Source organism: Rhipicephalus sanguineus, chromosome 3, assembly GCF_013339695.2.
Source record: "Rhipicephalus sanguineus isolate Rsan-2018 chromosome 3, BIME_Rsan_1.4, whole genome shotgun sequence".
In the NCBI taxonomy this organism is placed as follows: domain Eukaryota; kingdom Metazoa; phylum Arthropoda; class Arachnida; order Ixodida; family Ixodidae; genus Rhipicephalus; species Rhipicephalus sanguineus.
Window position 1 is genome coordinate 58054964 of NC_051178.1, and position 23912 is coordinate 58078875.

Genomic DNA, 23912 nt, shown 5'->3' on the forward strand with positions numbered 1-23912 from the left:
TTTATCAACAGCTTTGCTGGTAATGCACAACATGCATGCCAGTGTGGCAGTAATCATGATACTCTACACAGACGCGCAATCTTCTGACAGTTTTGCTAAATGTGCATTCACAAAGCTAAGTGTGGACGCCTCATAGCAATTCCTTTCTTTCAAAGTGACTGGCTGTGCGTAATCGAGGATAATGTTAATAAAAAATGGACAGTGGAAAAGCAGATTTTTTCGAGATGATACAGGACACAATCAAAGGGTGTAGTGCATGTTCCCAATGGCATACCCCACTCCATCTCATCACAACCATACCCGGCACTAGTCCATATGGGCACCATTTGTTTTCTGTCAGTGTACTTCGTCGTCGTCTAGTGAGGCGCTGTTTTAACAAAAATGAACGCATACCAACTCGCTCAGCTTCCATTCTTATGTAAATACAGGGCTTGTGTAACATATGCGGCCATGATGCGACCGCAGGTGGTGCACCGCAAGCAGTGCGGCACCCTCTTTCGAAAGAGGCGGTAACCCGTGCCATGAAACTGGCCAATCGCTGGCGTTTAAAACGGCGCAGACAAAGTGCATGGGGCCCTGTATCTGCCTTTGGAACTTCGCTATTAGAAATGACAAATAAAACTACCGCGTACATGAAGTTACAGTTTAAGTTATATTGTGAAGAACTCGGAAGCAATATTTTTAACAGCGAAGCTGTTAAGCTGGCAGGTAAGACGTCCGTTAACAAAACACCCCTGCTGCGCCATTGCTAAATATAGCCAAGTCGCTGCCGCGCCGGGAGCAGCCGCAGCCTAGCCGTCGCCCTAGTAACCGCCACAGTTTCTATACCGTGGCTCAGGGACAGTGAATTCCAACGCATTCAGAGTGGCAAGCTTTGCGCATATTCCGGATCCGCCCGTCTTCGGCCAAGCGCGCTGGAACCACTCCCACCGGCATTGTGATTACCATGCTGCAGCGCAACGAGCTGGCGATCAACTAGCTTTGCTGTGCCAAGCTTTGCGCAACTCAGTGCAAGCTTCCCGCATTTCTTCTATCTTGTTAGGCAGTAACCAAGCATGTGTAATGCGGTAATCGACAAAGGGTTGGGGGCCAGAGACTGCGACTTTTTAAACTTTCGACTGGTTGCCCGAGTGTTCTCGTTATTCCAATTAGTGTGCTATTGTGCATCTGTGCGAACTGCACTCACACCAGAACGATACTCGGTACGAGGAGCAGAACGTCCGCATGCTTCTTATAAAGCAGTAAGCGCCTTATAAAGCTCAAGCGATAAGTCGACGGCGACGCCAAGAAGAGGACATCGCAAAGCTTTCACCTGCACGAATTAGCAAAATGTAGTCGGTCGTACCATTACCCACGAGCAGAAACAACGACGGAGGCCTAATAAGTGGAAGAAATGGCACAAGAAGCGCACACCGGAAGAGGTGAGGAATTCCGACAGGCTACGACAGTGGGACGCACTGCCTGCTCACCAGAGATTGTCGCAATGGGAAGTTCTCACGATCGCTGTCCTAACTGTGGCAATAGAGAAGCAATTTAGCACACGATGTTTGAATGGTGGCGCCAAAGGCGTGGGCACGTAATGTGGCGTGAATCTGGGGTTCGTGTTTCTCCCAGTGGCGGTGCAGGAGGGGCCTCTTTGCACAAGCTCGTGCTTTCTGGCATCGGTGCTGTTTAACGAAGCCCCCATCAACCACACAAATCGTCTTACAACAGAAATGTGAGTGACCATGGTTCGATACCTGCCAGAACAGATAGCAATCCACGGTGAAGAAGCCTTCCTGAAAAGGTGGCACACACGTTTTTTTCTCGTCCGAAAAGGAAATATTGAGTTTCCCATGCTACCTTTTTAAAAGCACCTTGGTTGGCACATGTAAAACTGTGAGTTAATTTCAAGCCACATATAAGTCAACCTCAGGGCGGCACCACCTTCTCTCCGCCACATGCTCGAGTATATATGAAGCAGCAGTTGTCAAGTGATGTGTTTGTAGGTGTTAAGTTTTGTCTGTTTGTTTTTGACGAGTTTCTGGTAGCCTGCTATGGCGGCGTATAGTGCAACTGGGCAGGCGATAACTTTATCTTGGTTTATGTATACGTGTCCAATGTATACAGTTACAGTCATGTGAACCGTTGTTATCACTACCCAATAAAATGCCATGTGTGTTTGATTTGGCAGCAATGCTCGGACGATCTTTTCTGGGTGCACGGAGTGTAACATAAAAGGTCACTTGTTCAAGGTCACTTGAAGGATGCCGTCAATGGGACCCTAACAGCATTTCAACTTCTTTCCCCATATCTGCCTGTAGATTGGGTGGGTCCTGGCAATAACACCGATACTCCTGAACTCGAGGATTGTGTGTTGGGGATTGTGTCGGGTGTGTTGGGATTGTGTGTGATGAGATATTATGTACACCCAAACTGCGCTTGGGACGAGACACCAGGCACTGTCCTGTCTGCTTCTACTCTAGCGTCTCGTCCCAAGTGCAGTTTAGGTTTGCATAATAAGCTACTCCTCAAGTTTTCTCAAATTTATTACATGATCCAAATTCCTGAATCTTTTTGGACATAAACTGACTTTCTTATCACAACAATGTACTGCTAGGCCATCTGAAATTACTCACTAACGGCCGGCTACTTCGAAATATTCATTGATAGCGTGTTTGTTATATTTCAGTCATCAACAGCAAAAATCAATGAGTTGTTCCTGAAAGCATGACTGCTCTGTGAATTCATATGAAACATTCATGGCAGCCTTCACTAGAATTCAACGAAATTGGCAGCTCTTATTTCTTCAAAATAATATTCGGCATGTAACGCCATAAGATTTAATTATTTTTCATGTTCAGTTGAAGGCTTTACTGCTTAAATACTTCACAAATTGCACGAAGTGCAGGAAACTGGTAATTCTTATTTATTCAAAAGAGATATTTACCATGTATAATGCCCTAAATGCTTAACTAACTTTCATGCTCTATTGAAGGTTTTACTGCTCAAACAACACTTCGACAAACAAATTCAGCACACGTGTATCCCTGTGTGAAAAGGATGAACACTGTGCAAACCTTTTTAATGTGACTAGTGTTCCGGTAAGCTTCTTGCACCTCCTAAGTGCATTTTCTAGTCTTTCCGGCTCTTCCTTGAGAACCTGCAATGAAAAGAAAGAAGCATCAGTGCGACTGAACAAACATTTTGGGCATTATCAATATAGCACGAAGATTATAAGCTGTGTCAGTCCCAATTTCCACCCATCCACTTCATATGAAACGCTGCCCTAGGACATTGTAGTCATGCTATTGTGGTCACCTAATGAACCATTTCATCTTGTGAGCTTTTACAGATCAGCCACAAACAGTGCACAGGTTAATTTCAGCTATACAAGACCTCAGGCACCCTGAAGTATATTGAATTAGGTACACAAGCCATGTTGGCAGAAAAGGTTTTGTTGCTAGTTGGTCATTTTGAGCTCTTATATAATAGGCTCTTATATAAAACACCCTGCACAAAGACTTCCTTGTTCATCTAGTTGTTGGCCTAAGACACATCTGCAACCACTACTGCTTTGCTGCTAAGGGTGTCAAGATAAATGCGGAAATACTCAGGAAGGAACATAAATGTTCGGCAAAGTACATTATACTGAACTAAAGAGAACTGAGAGCAGGATGTGACCTATTGCTTATATGTTCTTGAGAATTTATGAGCTATTCAATGATTTTTAGGAAAAAGCTTTCAAGCAAAATGCCTTCGTGAGGATATATCAAGGTGAACTGACAGCTGAGGCAAAAGTTACTTTTTATTGACTGCTGGCAAATGTAATCCATAGCTGTTATCCACATTATTACCATTGTCATCATCAGCCCCTTTTGATCTCTACTGCATAACGAACACCATATCCAATGACTTCCAACTTACAGTGTATTACACGAGATAATTGCACTATGCGCCCAAAAAGAGGGGTACAAGTCGCATAAAGCATAGGACAGATAAATGGTGTCCTGTTCAAGCAGCAGAATGGCCTATTCCAAATGGAAAAATCTATTACATGGGATGTGGAATCAATAATGGCCAATGGTAAATTATGTTCCTCAGAAATAAGCGCCTTGCCTTCTCAAAGCAGTTTTGTTTCGCTGTTATTATTTTATTTCATAAACCAACACTTTTTGATATATGATGCAAAAAACAAACATAAATGATTTATATGGATACTTACTTTTCTTCTCGAACAACAACTTCCATTTCTGCTCCCATGACGGATTTTAAGCTTTCTTGTAGATTTGGAAACCGCGCTGCAAAAGGAAAAGGATGCAAGTGAGCAATAAAAGAGCATCTAAATAAATATGGCAATTCTATACAAGTACTCAAATCATGCTTGAAATCTATATAGGTTCAGTGTCATCCAATCAAACTGTAAATGCGATGCAATAGAATCATCCTGTCATAGCAACATCATTCGCATAAGTCCACATATAAATCATATAAATACTTTCAGTGAAATAAATTTGCTTAATAAATATAGCAGTACTTGCTACTTCTGATGTCTCATGAAGTACAAAATAGGTCACTTTTCATAGATAATGGAGCAACAGCTGAGTGGTAAGCACCAGTTTTTCTAAGTAAGAATGTGAATAATTATGTTTTCTATTTATCTTACGAAGTGAAGAAGACTACTAAATAACTTGATGCAACTCCTTCAGTCCAGCAGATTGTGGTGATACCCGGAGGTTACCTGAGTATCGGTGAAATCAAACAGTTAAGACTCCAGCCAACACATCCTATTTACCCAAGTTTCTGATGTGACGAACAAGTTACCACTCCTCGGCAGGTACTCACAATGTCCAAAAATGATGAACCCGAATTAGTGCACGTAACTTCAACAAAAAACCCGATTAACGAAGTTTGTATGAATTCAGAAAACAGTAACAGTGGTGGTTTCTCTCTAATTTTGATAGATACGGGTATTCTTCGAGTGTGTGCTCTAACGCTATCGCGTTGAAACATCTAGGAATCCTAGTCATGGCGGCAGCATTATTTTGACGAGGCTGTACGCCGCGCCCATGCACGGAACAACGGATTGGCAGTATACAGGACTCTTACATATTGGAGATCTTACATACAAGGGAGCCGAGGACGCATTGAAAGCGGTTGTGGGCTATGAGAATTGAGCACGTCCACTGCTGGCCAAACGAACGTAAGAGAAGGCCTTCTTCAATACGAAGAAACTCACTGTCCTCTACTACAACATCAAAGTATGACTTTTTTTTCGGTATTTCGCACAGCAATTCAGGCCGCCCTTGCAGGTGTGGCTTAACGGCAAATACAATGACGTGGTACCTTTTGGGTGTTGCTATGTTACAATTTTAGACCTCGAAGGACCGAAAAACTTATCTTTATCGACCTTACGAACCTTAAGATTTAACGAAACAATTTGGGAATAATCATGGCTTCGTTAAATCGAGTTTCATTTGTAGTTCTGCTTTAAAACAATAGAATTCTGTTTTGTGCAGTAAAACTATTCAACATAATTTTCACAAAATTGAAACCCCTCCATTATGTGTTCAGCTGTTTGCACCTGAATGCCCTGCCACCTGAATGTACAACTGCACCTGAATGACAAGAAAAATGGCTTTAAGCGATGCTCGCTTGCATTCACCTATGCTCTTCAGCACAAACTGGCACAGACAGGAATAAAATGCATAAAGGTTAGCACATTTCTTATAATTCCAAAATTTTAAGTGAGGCCATCTGTTACTTCAGCTCCTTCTGCGAGTTTTCTTTTTGTCGAGGTTTTCTCTAAATGTGTGACTAGTTTTGCGAAAATACTTCGTTGGATTTACAAAATGCATGAGGCAGCAGAAGGGTGCAGTGTAATGTCAACATTTTCTGGCATTGCATGCCCACAATATACCACTTTGCTGGTGTCTTCCAAGCGACGGAAATGATGTCGTGCCGAGCCCCTATCTGCAAGGGCGCTTGTACTTATTTGCCGATGACACCCGACACCGGCAATTTTCTGCCATCCATAGCGGCAGCTAATGCTCGGCGGTTCCACCAAGGCTATGTTGAATAAGGTGCATCCAGAAACCTTTGCTGATCATTATGCGGCTACCTTTCAACATGAGTGCGCATATGCCAGCGAGCACCAGGTCGGGCTACTCCTCAATTGATTAGAAAAAACCATTGGGTTTCCGGTTGGCACTTGTAATTGAAACCAGCACGTCCCACGTTGGAGGCAGACCGCCACCCATTTCGCGACCGCTGACGTAAAGATGTGACCTATTGTTAGGTCCGGTGATCCCGTACTACACATTTTCCATACGCTACGTCTCCTTTCAAACGACTGGAAACTTAGTGCTGCCAAGCACGCGCCTAGAAGCGCTCTTGTGCCTATTCTATCGATAGCTACCCGGTGGTAGCACTTCTCTGCCAGTCTTTTTATAATTTTCAGTTTTAACTATTTCTAACAAGTGACATCATCCACAATGAGTACCATGCTTTAAAAAGATGACGTGCACCCTTCATGCAGCCTAAGACTTAAGTGAATTGTGTTTTATGATATTCCATCCACTGGATTAGAAGAGTGGACACTCTTCTAGATTAAACTGGATTTAAAACTGGATTAGATTAAAAACTAGATTTAAATCCAGTTTAGATTCAAAACTGGATTAGAAGAGTGGACACTCAATCACTTGCCTTTCAGGTCTGCTACTGTTTTGCTGGCCCTGCTGAGAACTAGAGCCATGCTTTCCACGTTGCTCATGTTTACTCGGCATCTTCGATTGATCACGTTGCCCCTGAGCTCCTCTACTTGACTCTCCAAGTCACTGCAACGAAAAAAGTGCCCTGTGACCGGAGAACCTTCAATACGTTATCTACAGCATGCCTGTCTTTGGATCGCATCAAGAAAACAATTGTTACAAATAGCGTCACTTGAGAAAGCTGGTGTAATATGAAATACAAAGATTCATGTCAACACAATACGTGCTTAAGTTAAAATCATACATCATGTAATGGAATGCTTACAAAAAAGGACAAAGGGGTTACAGTTTCAAACATCACTCATTCCTAGGTTTCCCCTGCTTAGTGCAATAGAATTTCAATTTCAGATGTGCAGAATAGAAAATATTAATTATTTTTATATTTAATGACGTTGTAGTTCATGTAATGGATACGATACTTTGCATGCGGTATTCCTGAATGGGCAAATTAAAACGCGGCTTTCTTACGACAGGTCTTTCTCCAGCCGTGTGACATCTTGTCTGTAGAGGTCTTCTTCCTGGAAACCCGAAGTCGTTCTGCACAAACCTGGTCTTCACCCACTTGAACAGCAGCCAGCATCACCTGAATTGAAAAACAAAGGAAGATATGCATAGTGCAATTATCGATGTTCATTCATTAATGGTAGCTAGCTCTCCTTTGCAGCTTTTCAATTAGTGCTTTTAAATTTTCGTACAACTAACCAGCGTGAATGTTGATTATGTTTGAAAATGTAAGGCAGGTGGGGCAGGTGGGGAGTTTCGACTGATAATTGCGGCATATATTCTTGCAGGGACAACATGTCTGGCACAAGCAGCAGCTTATAAGTTATTCTTTCCAAAATGTGCTTACCATTGTGCCCCTTTTTATGATATAGCATCTACCTTACAGCAGTGCAGCGTTCACAAATTCAACGTTGATAATAGGCTCAATCCCTTCGGCTGGAGGGCTCGAGTCCCTCCACCTCCCACACTCAAAATTTTTTTCCGGATATTGTACCCTCTGGAATAATTCGGCTTGGATTGGGCCATGGAAGACTGAAAACTATGTGCCAATGACCTACAGTTCTTGTCATTGCTGCGTCCTATAGGTCCTCGGTGCCCACTTGTGCCTCCTCGGAAATACTGTTTACCACCGCGAAGGCGTTTGTGATGTCTGACCTCCGCGTGCAGTGATGGTGATATTTATCATCAGCCTGACTACGCCCACTGCCGGGCAGAGGCCTCTCCCATGTTTATCAAGTTAAAAAGGTCGTCTGCTTGCTGAGGCTACGTTAGCTCCGCAAACTTCTTAATCTCACCTGCCCATATAGCTTTCTGCCTCCCCCTTGTGCTCTTGCGTTTTCTTATAATCCAGTCTGTTACTCTTGGCGAACAGTGGCTACCTTTCCTTCTCGCTACATGCCCTGCCCATGCCAATTCCTTCTTGTTGATTTCAACTAAGAAGTCCTTAACACACTTTTAGTGCCTGAGCCACTCTGCTCTGTTCTTGTTCCTTCAGGTTAGACCTATCATTTCTTATTCCATGACTCGCTGCGTCGTGTTCAATTTGAGTTGGGCTCTTTTCATATGCCTCCAAGTTTTCGCCTCGTAGATAAGTTTCAGCAAGATACAGCTGTTATATACCTTTCTCTTGAGCCATACTGGTCAAATGCGCTCCTGCCAAGAAGCCGGCCACATGCGCTCTATCCCACTCTTGTTCTTCTAATTAATTCAGTCACATTGTTCAAACCTGCGACCCTTACCTGCTCTAAGCAGACGTATTCCTTTACCACTTATGGTGCTTCGCTACCTATCGCAAAGCCTCGCTCTTCTCCTAGAATGTTGAACAATGTTTAGTTTCCTGCATATTAATTTTCATACCTACCTTTCTGCTTTCCAGGTCCAATTCAGTAATCATGACTCGCGATTCGTCCCCTGAGTTACTCAGCAAAGGAATGTCATCAGCGAATTCAGTTACTCAGCAAGGCAATGTCATCAGCGATCGCAGGTTACTGAGGCACTGCCCATTAACTCTTATCCCTAACTGTTCCTAATCCAGTCTTCTGAAAGCCTCTTGTAAGCGCGTGGTGAACAGCATTTAAGAGAACGCATCTTCCTGCTTTACACACGTCTTTATTGGAACTGTATTGCTTTCTTTATGACGGTGACAATAGCTTGATAGAAATCCGCTTTCATAACAATTGCTTGTGATACAAATACTTCATGAGTTGCTGCAAGCAATGACAAACATTTAGAGAAGTTTCACGTAGCTAAAAAGACGAATGTCACAGGTGCTGTGTTTCACAGCAATTTATTTAGTGGAACATGAAATGGGTACACATCGCTACATGCTCACAGCTGAAAAATTAAAGAGCAGCTACCCTTTTAAGATGGGAAGTTCTAGTAGGAGCTAGAGTAAAATATAAATTCGTTTAGGATTAAAAAGGCCTATACATTACGTGATCTGTCTTATGTTTGGATCAAACTACTCATTCAAATTGAGCCTTGTAGCTGATACAACAGTTTGTGGTGACATTATGAGGTGATGAATTGACATTGTCACTGCATTGTTGTGACACTGAGGAACTAGTAATACTGCTCAGGGTGTCAGTTAAGAATATGGATCTTAATTCAATGGGCTTTACCCAAAAGGTTAATTAACACTCCTATAACAAATGATGTTATGGTCATCGGTCGATAAATACTATTACCTGGCATGCTTAGAATTTCCTGAGAATGTAAAGGCGAAAGCCTAGTTGGACCCATAGTGATGTGGAATGAAGCTCTGAGCCTATGCGACGACGTGTAAACGGCACGCGATCGCGCTGCGAGCATGGTGCCGCCATTTGCAGGAAGTTCTACGGGCCCCGCCGCTGATATTTCCCTAGTGCTCCCTAGCGCCGCTGTTGCCCTTTCCCTCTACATTCCTACTGCAACGCCGTTGCACTTTCCATCAACTTTCTGAATGCGGTCCGTCACCATTTCTCAGAATGCGCGCCCCGATCTTCTGAACATCGCAACGGGACTTTGAAACATAGACATCTAGGGCTTCCACATTAAAAGTGTCGCTCGAGTCTGTTTTTCTTTTATACATGCGTCATCATACATTCTGGATAACCAGCTGCTAGTGCTCACATACAAGTGAGAATATAAACAAGACTGCTCCTGACACATGCAAGTACTGAGTATAGAAGGCTTCATTTCCAGAAGTCTGGCAACGAAGCATCAAAAAAAATATTAGGTGCTGCGGATGGTGCCTTAAACTGACGGGGAACTTGATAATAGTGAGAAGCTTCTGAAAAAAATCGTGCTCAAGAAGCAAAAGAACGATGTGTGAAAATACACCGATTATTCACCTTGATTTTGAGGCATGTCTCCCGAATCATTTCCCTGGCAGTGACAGCTTGAGTCTGTGTCATCCGCCGCAGGTTGCGTACTTCCAATCGCAGGTCCTTGGTCTGCTTTCTCAAGAGCTGCAGCTGGGAGCACGCTTCCACGGAGAAATGAATTTCTGCACAGTACAATCAATGGTAAATAATTGGAAGAAAAATGACACCAAAAAAGAGTAAGTAATGTATGTTATGGCGAGTATGTGGCTTAGTTACATTTATGAGAGTCAAGCTCCTAGCTAGGCGCGTGTTGCTATGGAACACGTGGCACCATAAATAATAGTACGTAGTAAGGGCAGCCTTCATAACCCGCCTCACAAACCACTGTAAGACACGTACACAAGTGAGTAGAAACACGGGTTTGTAACTTCACATTATCAAAATGGCAGTGTCCTCACATCTCCCATTACCCGCCGCTTTCCAACTTCGCTTTTGTGCACTAGGAAACTTTGCTTATAATTCCCCTGAGCTATTTCTAGACCCGATGCATATTTCCTCACTGCCTGGTCTCCAGCCTGCTTCTTGCCTACCTTGGCATTGAAGTCGCCCATCAGTACTGTATTTTTACTTTATTCATTGCTGATTCCATGTCTTTACAGAAGCTTTCGACTAACCGCTCGTAATGGTTGGGTGTGGGCGCGTAGGCCTGCACCACCTCCATTCGTACCTCTTATTAGGTTTCATTACGATGCACGCCACCCTCTCATTAATGCCTAGTATTCCTCTATGTTGCTAGCTATGTTCATATGAATAACGAACCCCACCCCCAGTTCTGTCTAATAAGCCGCAATAACGTCGTAACTGCCCGCTCTTTAGCAGTGCACAAGACTCATCTCTCCTCCTAACCTCACCGAGCCCTATTGCATATCATTTAACACCAGCTAGTTCCTCTAATAACACTGCTGGACTCGCCTCACTAGGGAATGCTCTAGCGTTAAACGTTGCCGAGTTCATATTCCAACACCTACAACATATTCAGCAACCTCTATTGGTCAGATGACATGACTTTGTAGGGTCGCCCCATGTAGGCTCGACCACCTGACCACACCCAGAATATAGCCACCGTTGCGCCCTAAATGCAGAGCATTTATAATGATATTAATGCATCTAAACACTGCGAAAAGATCAGCAGTCAATTCACCCCTATATATTGCAATAAACATTCCCGTATTGGCCAAGTTAACCACCATGCTGTCAGCACGCACAGGCAAACACGATCACATCTCATTCGGTGACCCCGAACGTTTCCATTCGAACCTCTGGCGTGATCAACGCAGGAAACAAAAGTGAGCGAACACACTGAGTTGGTTTCTGCGTCCTTGAGAGGACGAGAGATGAAACATAAGGCAGGCCGAAAATCGGGGTGCCGGCTGAGGAAGTCACACGAAGGAAGACCATCCCCCCCCCCCCCTTGGAACCACCGCAGACTATTTACAAGATAGAGCGTGCACGTTTTTTATGACCTGTGCAGCGCGCAGGAACGATCTTTTAAAACTCGGAACACGCCAACCGGGCTCAATAAAAGAAAGACGCGCATCTCCTGTCTCAACTCTTTGCTTCACTCACCTCCCCTCCTCCCTTGCCTAGGGATGGAGTAGGCAAGAGTCCCGGCGTCTCTCCCTTTTGAGCGTGAAGACAGCATGCTAGCTCTCATAATTTCTCTGGACACCACAGAGCAACACACGCGGGGTTCGATAGTATCTTATTGCACATGGACGTTGTACACACCACCGCGGTGGTGACTATCCCCTTTCACGTATGTGGACGCAGCTTACTTTTGCCAGTTGTTTGCACTAGTGGCCAAGAAAGAGCAAAACACATTGTGCATAAGATAATTTGAACCTCCTGAATGATCACTGTGTCTTTCCTTTACCTCAGTCTTCTGTGAATGACAGCAGCGGACCATCTTTAAGGCACTACGATGTAGGATGGCTCTGTCGACCTACCGCGTTCCGAGACCAATGCCAAAAGTGTTATTAATTTTTGCTCTAAATCAATACAACCAAAACAAATTGCGCATGTGTTTTGAGCTACGGTTGGATCCTTTTATACAAAAATTGAACATGACAGACCACAGAATAATTAAATACGTACATGCTAATTACGATGGATTACTAAAGCTCTTTTCTTTCTAGAAATGTAATATGGAGTGCAGCAGAATGATTTCATGCGAATTTGACGCATTTGCAGTTAGCCTATCATAGTTCACGCCTGAAGGGGCCACCACAGCCATCAAGCTTCGGTGCGAAGCACTATCACAAGGAATGCTGTAATGCTAATTGGTGCAATAGAAATTTGCGACTGGGAGCATCTTTTGCTGCGGGTTGCAGGAGCCGATAGAAAGAAACATTGAAAGGAGCAAAATTCATAGCATAAATGGTGAGTACCCAACAGTGACTTTCAGTTACATGTCACGTCTGAATGCATGTCTGGCAGAGTGAAGCCATACTGCAGACATCACACCAGACATATCTGTAACACTGCTTGTTCTCACTCTCGCTATAACAAGCACCGTCACGGTGAGACAAGAAAGCTATTGCCCAACTTCGCTTACCTGGACTATCCAAAGTGCTAGCGTGTTCAATTTCGGTCTAGCTTTTATCACGAAAATTGTTTGAGGCCGCGCTTAATACTGCCATGGATATTTCACACCTCCCTTAAAATATGCCGCTGACCCCTTCAAGTATAGTTCAGATATAATGATTACTGTTTAAAACCGTTCTATTTTCGAAAGTTCAATGCATATTTTCGACGGGCCATACTATAACTCTACGAACAGACGCAATGGCCAAAACAAGTATTCAGCAGCAGCGCTACAAAAAGGACCGCACAGAACACTCATCAAATGGGGCCGCCTCAGTATGATGCATCAATACTGCCCACCTGAATATAATGCACCATAAGACCTTATGAACAAACATTTAAGTTACCGTGCCACTGCAACACATGATGTATTACCCTGAAACTTAGTACGACAGCCTGACATATAACTATAGCCTACTTCTACAGTGGCCATCTCTTTGAATATACTGTACTCTGAAATATGCTGCATCTAGCTTCCACGGCCATAACCTAAGAAGTTTATAACAATTAAAATCACGTTGAACAAGATGCTCCCAGGCTGGAACCAGTTGGTTTATTACCTGCTTCACGTTTACTAATTACAGCAGGAATTTAAGTACACCAGCTTCTAATTTAGAAGAAAGACACTGTCCACTGATCAGGTTAATCTGCACAAGTGGTTGGCAATCCAGGACCGACATCCTGTAACAGGTAAAATTTGTCATCTGCTGCTTTCTTTTTAGAAATCAATATGGATGTTTTTGTCACATTGTGGAGCAGATGGGATGATAAACTTTTTGTCGATTCTCTTTCCTGAATAGCTAGCTGTATTCATGTGGCTATTATTGAATCAGTTTTGATACCACACATCACATGTTGTCTTTAATGAAGACATGCTGGTCTCATATGCCAAAAGAAATTTGTGTACCTTTTGCTGGAGATGAGGAATGCTGTCGTGACTCAAGAGCACAACTCAGAGAGGCCGGCTTGGGTGGCGGAGCTGGCTTTGAAGGCCGACCATCTTTGTCTAGAGGAACAACAAGACAAGTTCCAATGAGTGAATGAAAGCTCAAACATGGCAGGCCATTCTGAATAGAACATATCACACTGCCCAAATAGTCTGCAGATTAATTAATACATTTCAACATCTATATTTCTGAGCATATCAATCAACTCATTTATAATTTCCACACTGTGCACTACAAGGCTACAAGAAAGAGATAAGTGATGTAAAAAATTTGAGAATGTTGCTTGCTAGCTAATTTCATATTTAGAAGTGCTTACCTCGTGTGGAAATTCAACTTTTACACCAAATGCCGCATTTCGCAATGCGGCTCATATGTGTCAATCATACCCTAAGATGAAGTTGCACACCACAGGAAAACACATTTCTGGTACACACCTCACTTTAACGCTAAGAAGCAGTGGTCATGACTGCAAAACAACAGTGTTATTATAACTTTGTGCCAGCAGTACTGCAGCATGGCACTTATGAAAATGAAGATATTGTAGTCAAAGGTGAAGTCCAGTGAGTCAATGCTCATGTCTAATTGCAGCTAAGTGTTACGGTTTTGCGCACTCATGTTACATGGGTGAAAATGTAACTTAAAAAATACATTCATTCAGCACGGATTCCCAGCTTGGCACCTCAGTTGTCCAAAGTACAGTGTCTGCCTTTCTAGTAAGGTGCTTTGTGCATGTTCTCCAACAGTTTAGTCCTGGCTCTCTATGCAAATTTTAAATACAAAAGCAAGCTCTATGTATATGATTGACTTTCTCTGGCAATAAAAGTTGTTAGCATTGAGACGCAGGAGTGTAAGCTGCTATATATGTGAAGATACCTTTGTAGGTAACATTTCAGAAGTACAAATCATTTTGAAGTTGTACACTTTCCAGCCTCTTCCATCTGTGCTTTAAATTATAGCTATTAAGTGCAAAGGAATGTACAAGCACATGTTTACTACTGTGTACCAGTGGGTTATTCGGCAATTCTGCTTATTCAAGGTGGGAAATATTGAAACCGAAACTGCCCATTTTGTAGTATCCAAAATCTGCACTCGAAGCGCTTGACAGAAAATGTCCTATTGCCGACAGTACCCTCTATTTTTTTAAACGCTTAGTTCCTTATAACTAACTTTTTGAGTACAGTCCCACCTCAATGTCACGAAGTTACGGCTGTCTCAATGATGGCTTTGTTGTTTCAGTATCATTGCGATAGCAAATATATGGACACTCAAGACGCTTTTTCGCCGTTGCTGTCGAAGTCAAGTTCTATATAACGTGCAAATCGATAACATGGTCCCGCAGTTCGTATGTTCTATGTACGCGTGAAAGCTTGCGAAGGCTGCAGACGGGCAAGCCTTAAGCAGAGATGAACATGAACAAAGGAGCATGAACGAGTGCACATGTTTACTTTCACAAGCGAACCACTACTAAATCATGCTGCACTGAATACTGTTAAAAGGAAATATTGCATAAAAAAGTAAAAAGAATATTCTGCCGAGTACTATTACCTTGCAGCAAATGCATGTTTTTGAAAATACGTCGTTCAAACAGCAACAGCGAACCATGATGAAAAGGACGCAGTCACGCACGCTATCTCTGCAGAGATCAGCAGATAGTTCCTACCTTTGTACGTGCAGTGCTCTCACCGCTTACTTTGCGTTGAAGCGATGAAGAGCGCGAAAACCGCTCGCTCACGCAAGCAGCCGTATTTCCCTTATGCCAGCGTTTTGCTGAGTAGCGTCAGATCGGATCCTAGAGGAGTTAGCTGGTAGCCTTATTTCATATGACACTCCCATTTCCTGCTATGGCATTCATTGCTTCGAAACTGCGACATTTCTTCAAAAGCATGCATTTGCTACGCTTAATGTTAGTGAGCACAATCTTATTTTACTTTTTTACATACTATGCTGCTTTTTAACAGTATTAAATGCTCCATGATTTAGCAGTGCTGCACTTGCGAAATTGAAGATCGTCCACAAGATGCTCGACACATGCTTGCCAAGCAAAACACCTGAAAGTAGCAGTATTTTGAGATCTTTGATCTGGAAACGAGGCACTTTCACTTTCTGGTCTGCTAGGTGATATTGAGCTTGGCTACTTACACAGGAAGACAGGGTGAGCAGAAAAGCCAGGCTTAAATCAATTTAGTGTCAGTGAGACGTCGTCCAAATATTGGCTGCTGTTATTTTAGCATATATGAATGTCTAAGCTAAAAAGGTGATGATAAAGAGAAAGGAAAGAGTGAAGTAGACACAGATTATCATGTGCTTATACTCTGTAGTTATTTATTGCTTTTTCCCGCAATCTTCTGACCCTATTCAGGCTGAAAAATGAACCATATCGCTATTTCTAGCCGCAATTTCTTGTGTGCAAAAATTGACATGTACGCAACATTTTGTTTTCCAATTGGGCTACATTATTACTTTTTTACGTCATTTACCCATCTTTTTTACATTATTAAAAATTTATATAGAGTCTTTCATTGAATTGCACAGCAATTACAGGATGTCATTGCAGCGTATGAAGTATATGCTAGTCAATGAAATTCTGTTTAATAAACAAAACAAGCAAGGCACTATCATACGTATGATGCACCTTGTGCCAAAATATTATTGACCCTCAAATCCTCTCATAAATATTTTGAGGATAAAAACATCTCGTAAAAATACCGAGGCTGCAATATAGCGATAACATTTACCTGGAATTGCAGACGTCACTCCAGAGTAGTCATCTAGATATAGCAAGGAGAGAAAAAAGCCACAGTAAGACTGTAATAATGAAGAGAGAATATTAAAAATGTATATAAGCATTTGTTCATCGCAAGAAAACTGACTATGAAACGACCAAGAAGACCTGTAAGATCAAGTTTAATCGGGCCTTGGTCTGTTGAAATGAATTTCAAGAACATGTCAGACATTTTCCATTTTCCTAGAGCATAAGGTCACATTTTGCATAAGCTCGTATTGCTCCAAAGATATATATGAAGAATCTCTTGAAAAATGGTACACATCATTTCAAGCACTGAACCCTACTGAAACGTTCCGTATGCGATTTGAATTCATATATTTCCTGACGAAATCCGTATAAAGGGCATATATGAGTCCTATTGCCGTACGGATATTAAGGAAACATGTTGAATTATGGGAATGACATACGGAACATTTCAGAAGGGATTAAGGGACAAATGACCAGTCAGCTTCAAATGCAAAAGTCGTCATTTGTAAAATATAGTTTTTGGAATTATTGCACAGCAGTAATACAGAAAACGCTTCAATCTTCCCATGTTCACTAAGACGGACGGTCACAAAGTCCGTGCACGATCGTAGGTAGAGCACTGCACGGGCCCGGGCCGGCCCGAAAGCCCGGGCCCGACCCGGCCCGCGGGCCGGGCCGGGCCGGGTAAGGAATTGCTAGATCGGGCCCGGGTCGGGCTCGGGCCTGTGATGTTCGGGCTCGGGTCGGGCTCGGGCCTGAGCCAGGCCCGTATTAGGCCCGGTTCTCATACGTATCTGTATAATTGCGTGTGTACGTTGTTTGGCTTTGTTTTTGTTGTTTTGTGGGGTTTAACTTCCCGAAGAGAACCAGGCTATGTGAGACGCCGTCGTTGAGGGCTCCGGGTAATTTAAACCACCTGGAGTGCATTGGCACGAACAGAAATTGCACAGTACAAAACGTCAACAATTTTGCTCCATCGGTATGCTACACGTAATTTAAAGAAACGGTTAATATAAGTTTCCACCATTATAGTGAGTGAAAGACGTTCTTGGGTACCGTGTAAGGAAAGCAACGGTAAACTGCCTAGATTAGTGTATATGAGATGTGCGCGTTTGTACCTAGGGAAACATTTCGAGCATGCAGCTACGCTCGCATGCCTGCCGCGCCTGTTTCCGCCTGCGTGACTCCGTAGACTGGTCAACGCGACTTGTGAGCCATTAATATCTCAGGAGCTGTTTTTCGTGCAGTTTAAGTGCAAGATGCGGAGCGACTCTTAATTATCACAAGGCGAACACCGTTGTTGATTTTTTCCATTACTAGTGGGAGGCGCCAGACCATAGAAACACTCGTTTCCCCGAGTGTGGCTCACAACTGGAGTGATGACGCTAGAGAAGCGATCCGGGATTCTGGGAATTACCAACACACACGGACTGACTAGATTTATTTAAACCACTCTTTATTCAACACACCGTTACTGTATACATGTCTCACACGAGTGTTTCGTTTTAAATAACTTCACAATGAAAACAAATGTTTACGTAAAAGATGGCGGGGACCTCGTTTCTGCATGTTCGAAACGGGCGACGCAAAAACGAGGGACAAAGGAAAGACTACACACCATAGAGCGCCTTGTTTTCGCGCCACCCGTTTCTAACATGCATAACCAATTCCAACTTGCCCAGGCATCAATTCTTCTGCAGACCTCGTTTCGCTTAGGCACTTGCTATGCACGAATGAAAGCACTTCTCTCTGAGAAATCGCTTCAAAATCTGCTTTCAGAATAAGCCACCCGCATATTCCGACAACCGAGCCCATCCTCTGGCATTCAGGGGCACGCCGTGAGCAGTTTCTGACCGCGCGTTTTACAAATGTAACCCATCCTTAAATACTCAAACACATGTGAGTACGAACGCCCGAACGACACCAACGCGCGCGGACGGCGTCTACGTTGACATCAGAAATGGCATATATGCTAGGATTACCGCACATAGCTACCACCAGGCCCATAGCCAGGAAATTTTTTTTTTGAAGGAGGGGGGGGGGAGGCACTTGCTGGAAACCTTGACTATTTGAGAAAAACACTTATTTTTAATATTTATTTTTGGTAAAAACACGTACTTCACCAGAATTTCGGGGGGGGGGGTTGCCCCCCCTGGCTACGGGCCTGGCTCCCACAGTCGCGTATACTCACTCGATTCTGCCGAACATCATCGTGGATGTAAGGAAAGCACGAAAACAGCTAACAGAAACGAGGGAAAAGAGCGCACGGCGGCGGGCTTAATAACGCGCGCCGTCGAAGAGCTTTTCCCGTTGCCGGCGAGGCGTGTCCTAAACGGGCCGGGCCGGACCGGGCCGGGCTCAAATCTTTCGGGCCCGGGCCGGGTACGGGCCACATTTAAGAACACCGGGCCGGGCTCGGGCGGGCCGGAGCATGGCGTTTTCGGGCCGGGCCGGGCCCGGGCCGGAAAAATCGGCCCGTGCAGTGCTCTAATCGTAGGCGTGCGCACGGGGGAGGGGGAGGGGGGACAGGAGGGCACAAATTTTGAGTAACCAGGTGGCCAGCAAAAAGCTGGCCCCTTGGTTACACAAGTTATCGTTCTCGCGCCGCAAAAACATTTGACGCTACAATTCTAATGATTCAGCAGTAATACATCTATATTGGAAAAATGAAACCTTCATGTGACAAAGGCTGCTTCGATTAATAAAAAGAACACTCCTTTTCTTGGTGTAAATAATTTCTAGATTGTACTTCCCACAACCATGTCCTTAAGTAATCTTTTACAAATTGATTGTGGCATAAATGCAAATGAACTAAGCTGCACTGATAGGCAGCTATGGTTCAGCTTCAATGATGTGTCTCGCCCTCACCTGATATCGAGTGTGATCGCATGCCCTTGATTGCAGGCTTCGTCGGTTTCTCTGCTAGAAAAGAAACGCAACAGAGTTAATGGTGCGTCGACAGATTTATATTGTGCTATATTTTATAGGCCAACATAGCACATGCCGAGTTGCCTGCAGTCAACATGCAATGCAGCGCTTGCAAGAAAAGAAAAAGACCAATTGCGACATGAAGCGCGATAACCACTCCATGCTCTAACGGTGAGCCTCAAGGTGCCGTGAACGAGTTGTAAAATCAAAGAATATACCTTCCACGGGTATAAGCTTTAACATATCATTAGGTTAATACACTAGAGATTGTTCGACCTAAGATTGACTCCTTCGAACTGCATTTCAAACCAAAAGGTCATGGAAAGTTTCCAGCACAGTATTTTTAAGGCGCATTATCACAAAGCGCTGTAGCAGCCAAATAATGACAGAACACTACAGTCCATGAGAAAATGAAGTTTCTAGGCGACAAAAAAATGTCCATAATATTCCTCTAAGGTGAAATTTTTATTGCAAGAATTTGGTATAGTAAATGCAAAATTTTCATTGCCCATACAGTTTGCTTTCTGACCACTAGAGTGTCACTAGTGCCATGTATGTAGCATCATTTCAGACACACCAAGCTACTCTTCATTCGTGAGTGCTAATCACAACATTATGTTGTCCTATGTATTGTAGTTTAGTAAAGAACTAATTGATATACCCACTAAGAAAATTGCATTTAAAGAGTACTTGCCGCATAACTAACACAAGGTCAGTAGGAGGTGATAAATGTACATTTTATGTAACAAATTAGCAAAAGCATGAGTGCTTTTTTATTCTTTTGTGAATATATCAGTTGGTTGGTTCATGCTACAGGAATATAAAAATGATATTTCGTCCATTTGTCAGTACTTCTTGAGATACTGAGAATTACAAGACATGCGGAACACCAACAAGTCCCATCTGCATTCAATTTGATCTTCGAAACTATGCAACAATTATTTTCCCTAATGGGGAAAGAGGTGTACATTACTGCAGCATCTTCATCTCAAGATCATCACCTGCTAAACTAGTCAACGTTAGGCTGAAAATGATAATTTAATACCTGGCAAACCCGATATATAGGAAAAATCCTTCCTTGAAAGTCTCCTTCAGAGAATGAAACAAAGATTTAAGCTTAAAGATCAATGTGTTGCTATATTCCGTGGAAAATAATTCACCCGATGTTGCACATTTATATCAGCCTAATATAAACAACAAGCAAATGTTTCCTTTCATATGTTAAAGGTATTGTGGAATGTAATTTGTTATGCAAATATCATGCGCAATACATAGTTCTGTTCAGTAGTAGCAAAATCGAACAAAATTATTATTGCAAAAAGTCGTTGCGAATTTGAAGATGTCTATTTTTACAAGTCTGTCTAAAATCATGACTTGATGTATGATGAGTAAATCATCTACAGGAGTGAAGTTTGCTAAACATTGTGTCTTAAAGAACAGCTACATTTTCTGATTAGAAACCTACCATCTGTTATTTGGTAACGCGAAGCACAATAGAGGGGACAAAAAAGGAAGGCAGACGGGACAAGCACTTGTCCCGTCTATTGCGCTTCACACTGCCAAATATGCGTCACCAACTGGCCTAAAATTTTATGTGCCGTTGGAAAAAATTTAAGCAGCGTTCTGAAAGTGTTGGCACAGTGGCTACCAACTACTCGAACAAAAGTTGCTGCGAGGAAAGACAAAGCGAATCACAGCATCCAGCCTGTACTACTTCTTTCTTCTTCATGAACTTATTAGAACTCAATGTAACAATTGAATATTTTACTAAAACTATTTATAAAATTGAACCATTACAATAAGGGATATGATTGCATTGAAGATGAGTTACATCTGCAAGGTTCGTAAAAGTGTGGCACAATTTAATATAACCTGTCCGATTTATGTGTAAATGAATATGTACTGCTCAAAGTGATATATTTCTCTTGAACTTCAATTTTACCAACGGTTGTGCTCTAAAGCATACAACATACGACAAGAATATAACGTATGAGAATTGAGCATGTGCACGAAACGAGACTATATATGTAACTGTATTTATTACTGTTTTATAACTGTATTTATACTGTATTTATAACTGTTTGAAGCTGTATGACTGCATTGTTGAAGCCCTCCCGCATTTATAATGGTATAAAGCATGCCAACCAAGAATAATTGCCCAAATTAGAAACATCAGGATATTACAGATCCTCAATGGACAAAATAAAGACCTTCACCTAGGTATTTCGCAGAGTGTACTGAAAATCTGTGCATTATTTAAAAGTGACATAAAATTAATTGTTAATACAATATTATCGCATCTGCGAGAGCTGTTCCTCAGTAAACAAGACGACAATAACAATGTGCCTTATGCTTGCTTACTGCATAGCACAGCATGTTGATAAATTTGGAAGAGAGCGAATTGGCCCATATTGTTTTCGATGTTGTTAATGCGCACAACGAGACAAGACGGGAACATACTAAAAAAGCAATGGCGAGCACTTAGTATTGATTCATATTGACTAATGTGGCAAACAGTTTTAGCCACAAATGTGTAATATACAAATAATGAAATATTTGTGTTTCGTATTCTATGTTGAAAAAGTCGCTTAGTGAATTTGCTACCAGTATTTTGTGTGTGTGTGTATGTGGTATAAGCACTAATTTATACAACCGCGAACACTCATCGCGTGGACCTTAGAGCAGACACGCGACTGCACGTGCTGTCAGTTTAGACTGTACTACGCTAATACACTAGGGAGCTCTCAGCCTACGTGCAAGTTTACGTAGTTTCTCTTAGGCGAAAGCCTAGTGGTCAGTGGCAGATGTTGCCGGCAGATCATCTGCGGAGTCGCCCCGGTGTACAGTAGCGATGCCTTTTCTGATGTAAATAAATTAGCGTGCTTTTCGCGCTTGGTTACGGGTCAGGGCGTCGGTCCGTCTACGTTATAAATGGGATCAGCTGGTCGCGAGTCGTGGATGATAAGAATAGCACAGAATACGGCATAAGGCACCACTACGAAGTGCCGGTCCTGATGTCTGATTCTCGGCCGCCATGCTGCTTAGACAAAGCGATCGTGATTTCAGCAATCACACGCGCAATCGCTGGAAATACCTAATGCTATTAACATACGGTTGGCAATCTTCCCACAGAGGCTTCTTGTGCCGATGATGTGGCTTCATTGCCATGAGCCACCTCGTCAACCAGCAACGAACTATCGTCACCGCACAGCACTAATCTATTGCCCCCAAGTCTAACTAGCACTGTTTCGTCGGGCGTCGGTAGAAGATTTAGTGCTGATAAAAGCGGCAAAGTACGGCACTCTCAAAATGGCGAAATCAGCTCGTCAGTTACCCGTAAATGTATGGGAGCAAGATTATTCACGGCCACCATGTTGGTGGTGATGAAATAATAAGAAAACTATAAAAAAGAGCAACACGTCACGTGGCTGTCATTCGTCTCTGCCCTCGCTCTATTTGCCCAACACGTGACCTCGAACACAGGGTGCAGACCTAGAATGCCTGGCTGGGTGCGCTGCCGTAGAGGCGTTATCAATAACACTTGTTCTTGGGCAAGCTGGTGTGATTTAGTAAGCATGACTTTTGGGCACTAAAACAACAGACGTAGCGAGAAACACACTGACACACAGAGTGTCACATACCAACTGAGGCATTATTAAACCTACCGCAAGCTCTGACGTAACGATCACGTGTTCACCCCATACATTTATTTCTGCCTCAGTCATGCTGCGCAGTGCTTTCTAAGAAAAAGGTATCGGCTATCACACAAGCGAATGCACTATATGACGCATAACAGCCTCCGTCAACAGCACTATTGTCTTGCAGAATAGTACAGCCTGTAACCAGTTGTTTGAGGACAAACATGCAGATATCCCTAGAGCAACCAAACATTGCTAGTGCTGAATTGTGCCATGCTTGCGAGCATCCCATAAGCATGCCCTTGATGTCAATTATTATTGCAACATGCGTGAAAATATTAGAATAGTTACACTTAGACTTACAAGCAAATTCACACAATAGATGTCAAAAAGCTTGTAGGACGCTTAAGCTTCGCCTTTAAGAATGGAACGCGACAGCCTTTTTGGGTGGACTTGTCACAAACACATTCAATGCCCTCAAACATTTGCGCTATCACCGGAGTCATGGGTAAGAGCACAGGATATCCAACTAGACGGTGCATACATAGATTGGCAGCAATGAATAAATCCCGCGGCAGGTGGTACCACTGGTCCAGGTTGGGTTCAATTCTGGTTCAAACCCTGACATTTATTCTTTCCATCTATCTGTGCAGAAAATTGCTTTCCGCGCAATACAAAGCAAAAATACAAAGTTTCTAGGACTGCACCTTGTTGCTTTGAATTGTGCGGAAAGCAATTTCCTGCGCAGCTTTCGTTGACGTGAGGTAGGCATGACGTGTATGCCTTCCTGCTTCCCTCCTTCCCTTTCCATCCTTTTGGGATGTGTGAGCAATGCATATATATCCAGCGACCATACCATTAAATCAAGTAGATAATCCGCGCTCTTTCTGTCTCAATCATTTTTTTTCCTGTGTTCGTCCGACTGTATGCCCAACGACTCCGATCGT

General features: G+C 43.0%; 1 protein-coding gene across 1 annotated transcript in view; it reads right to left on the reverse strand.

Annotated features, from left to right (window-relative positions):
- LOC119386654 (coiled-coil domain-containing protein AGAP005037-like) overlaps window positions 1-23912 on the reverse strand; it is a 118154-nt gene that overhangs the window by 25579 nt on the left and 68663 nt on the right. Inside the window, 9 exon segments of the mRNA XM_037653936.2 lie at window positions 3060-3142; window positions 4201-4280; window positions 6685-6815; window positions 7218-7269; window positions 7272-7332; window positions 10085-10239; window positions 13608-13706; window positions 16383-16415; window positions 19268-19321. Coding sequence (XP_037509864.1) covers window positions 3060-3142; window positions 4201-4280; window positions 6685-6815; window positions 7218-7269; window positions 7272-7332; window positions 10085-10239; window positions 13608-13706; window positions 16383-16415; window positions 19268-19321 — 748 coding nt within the window.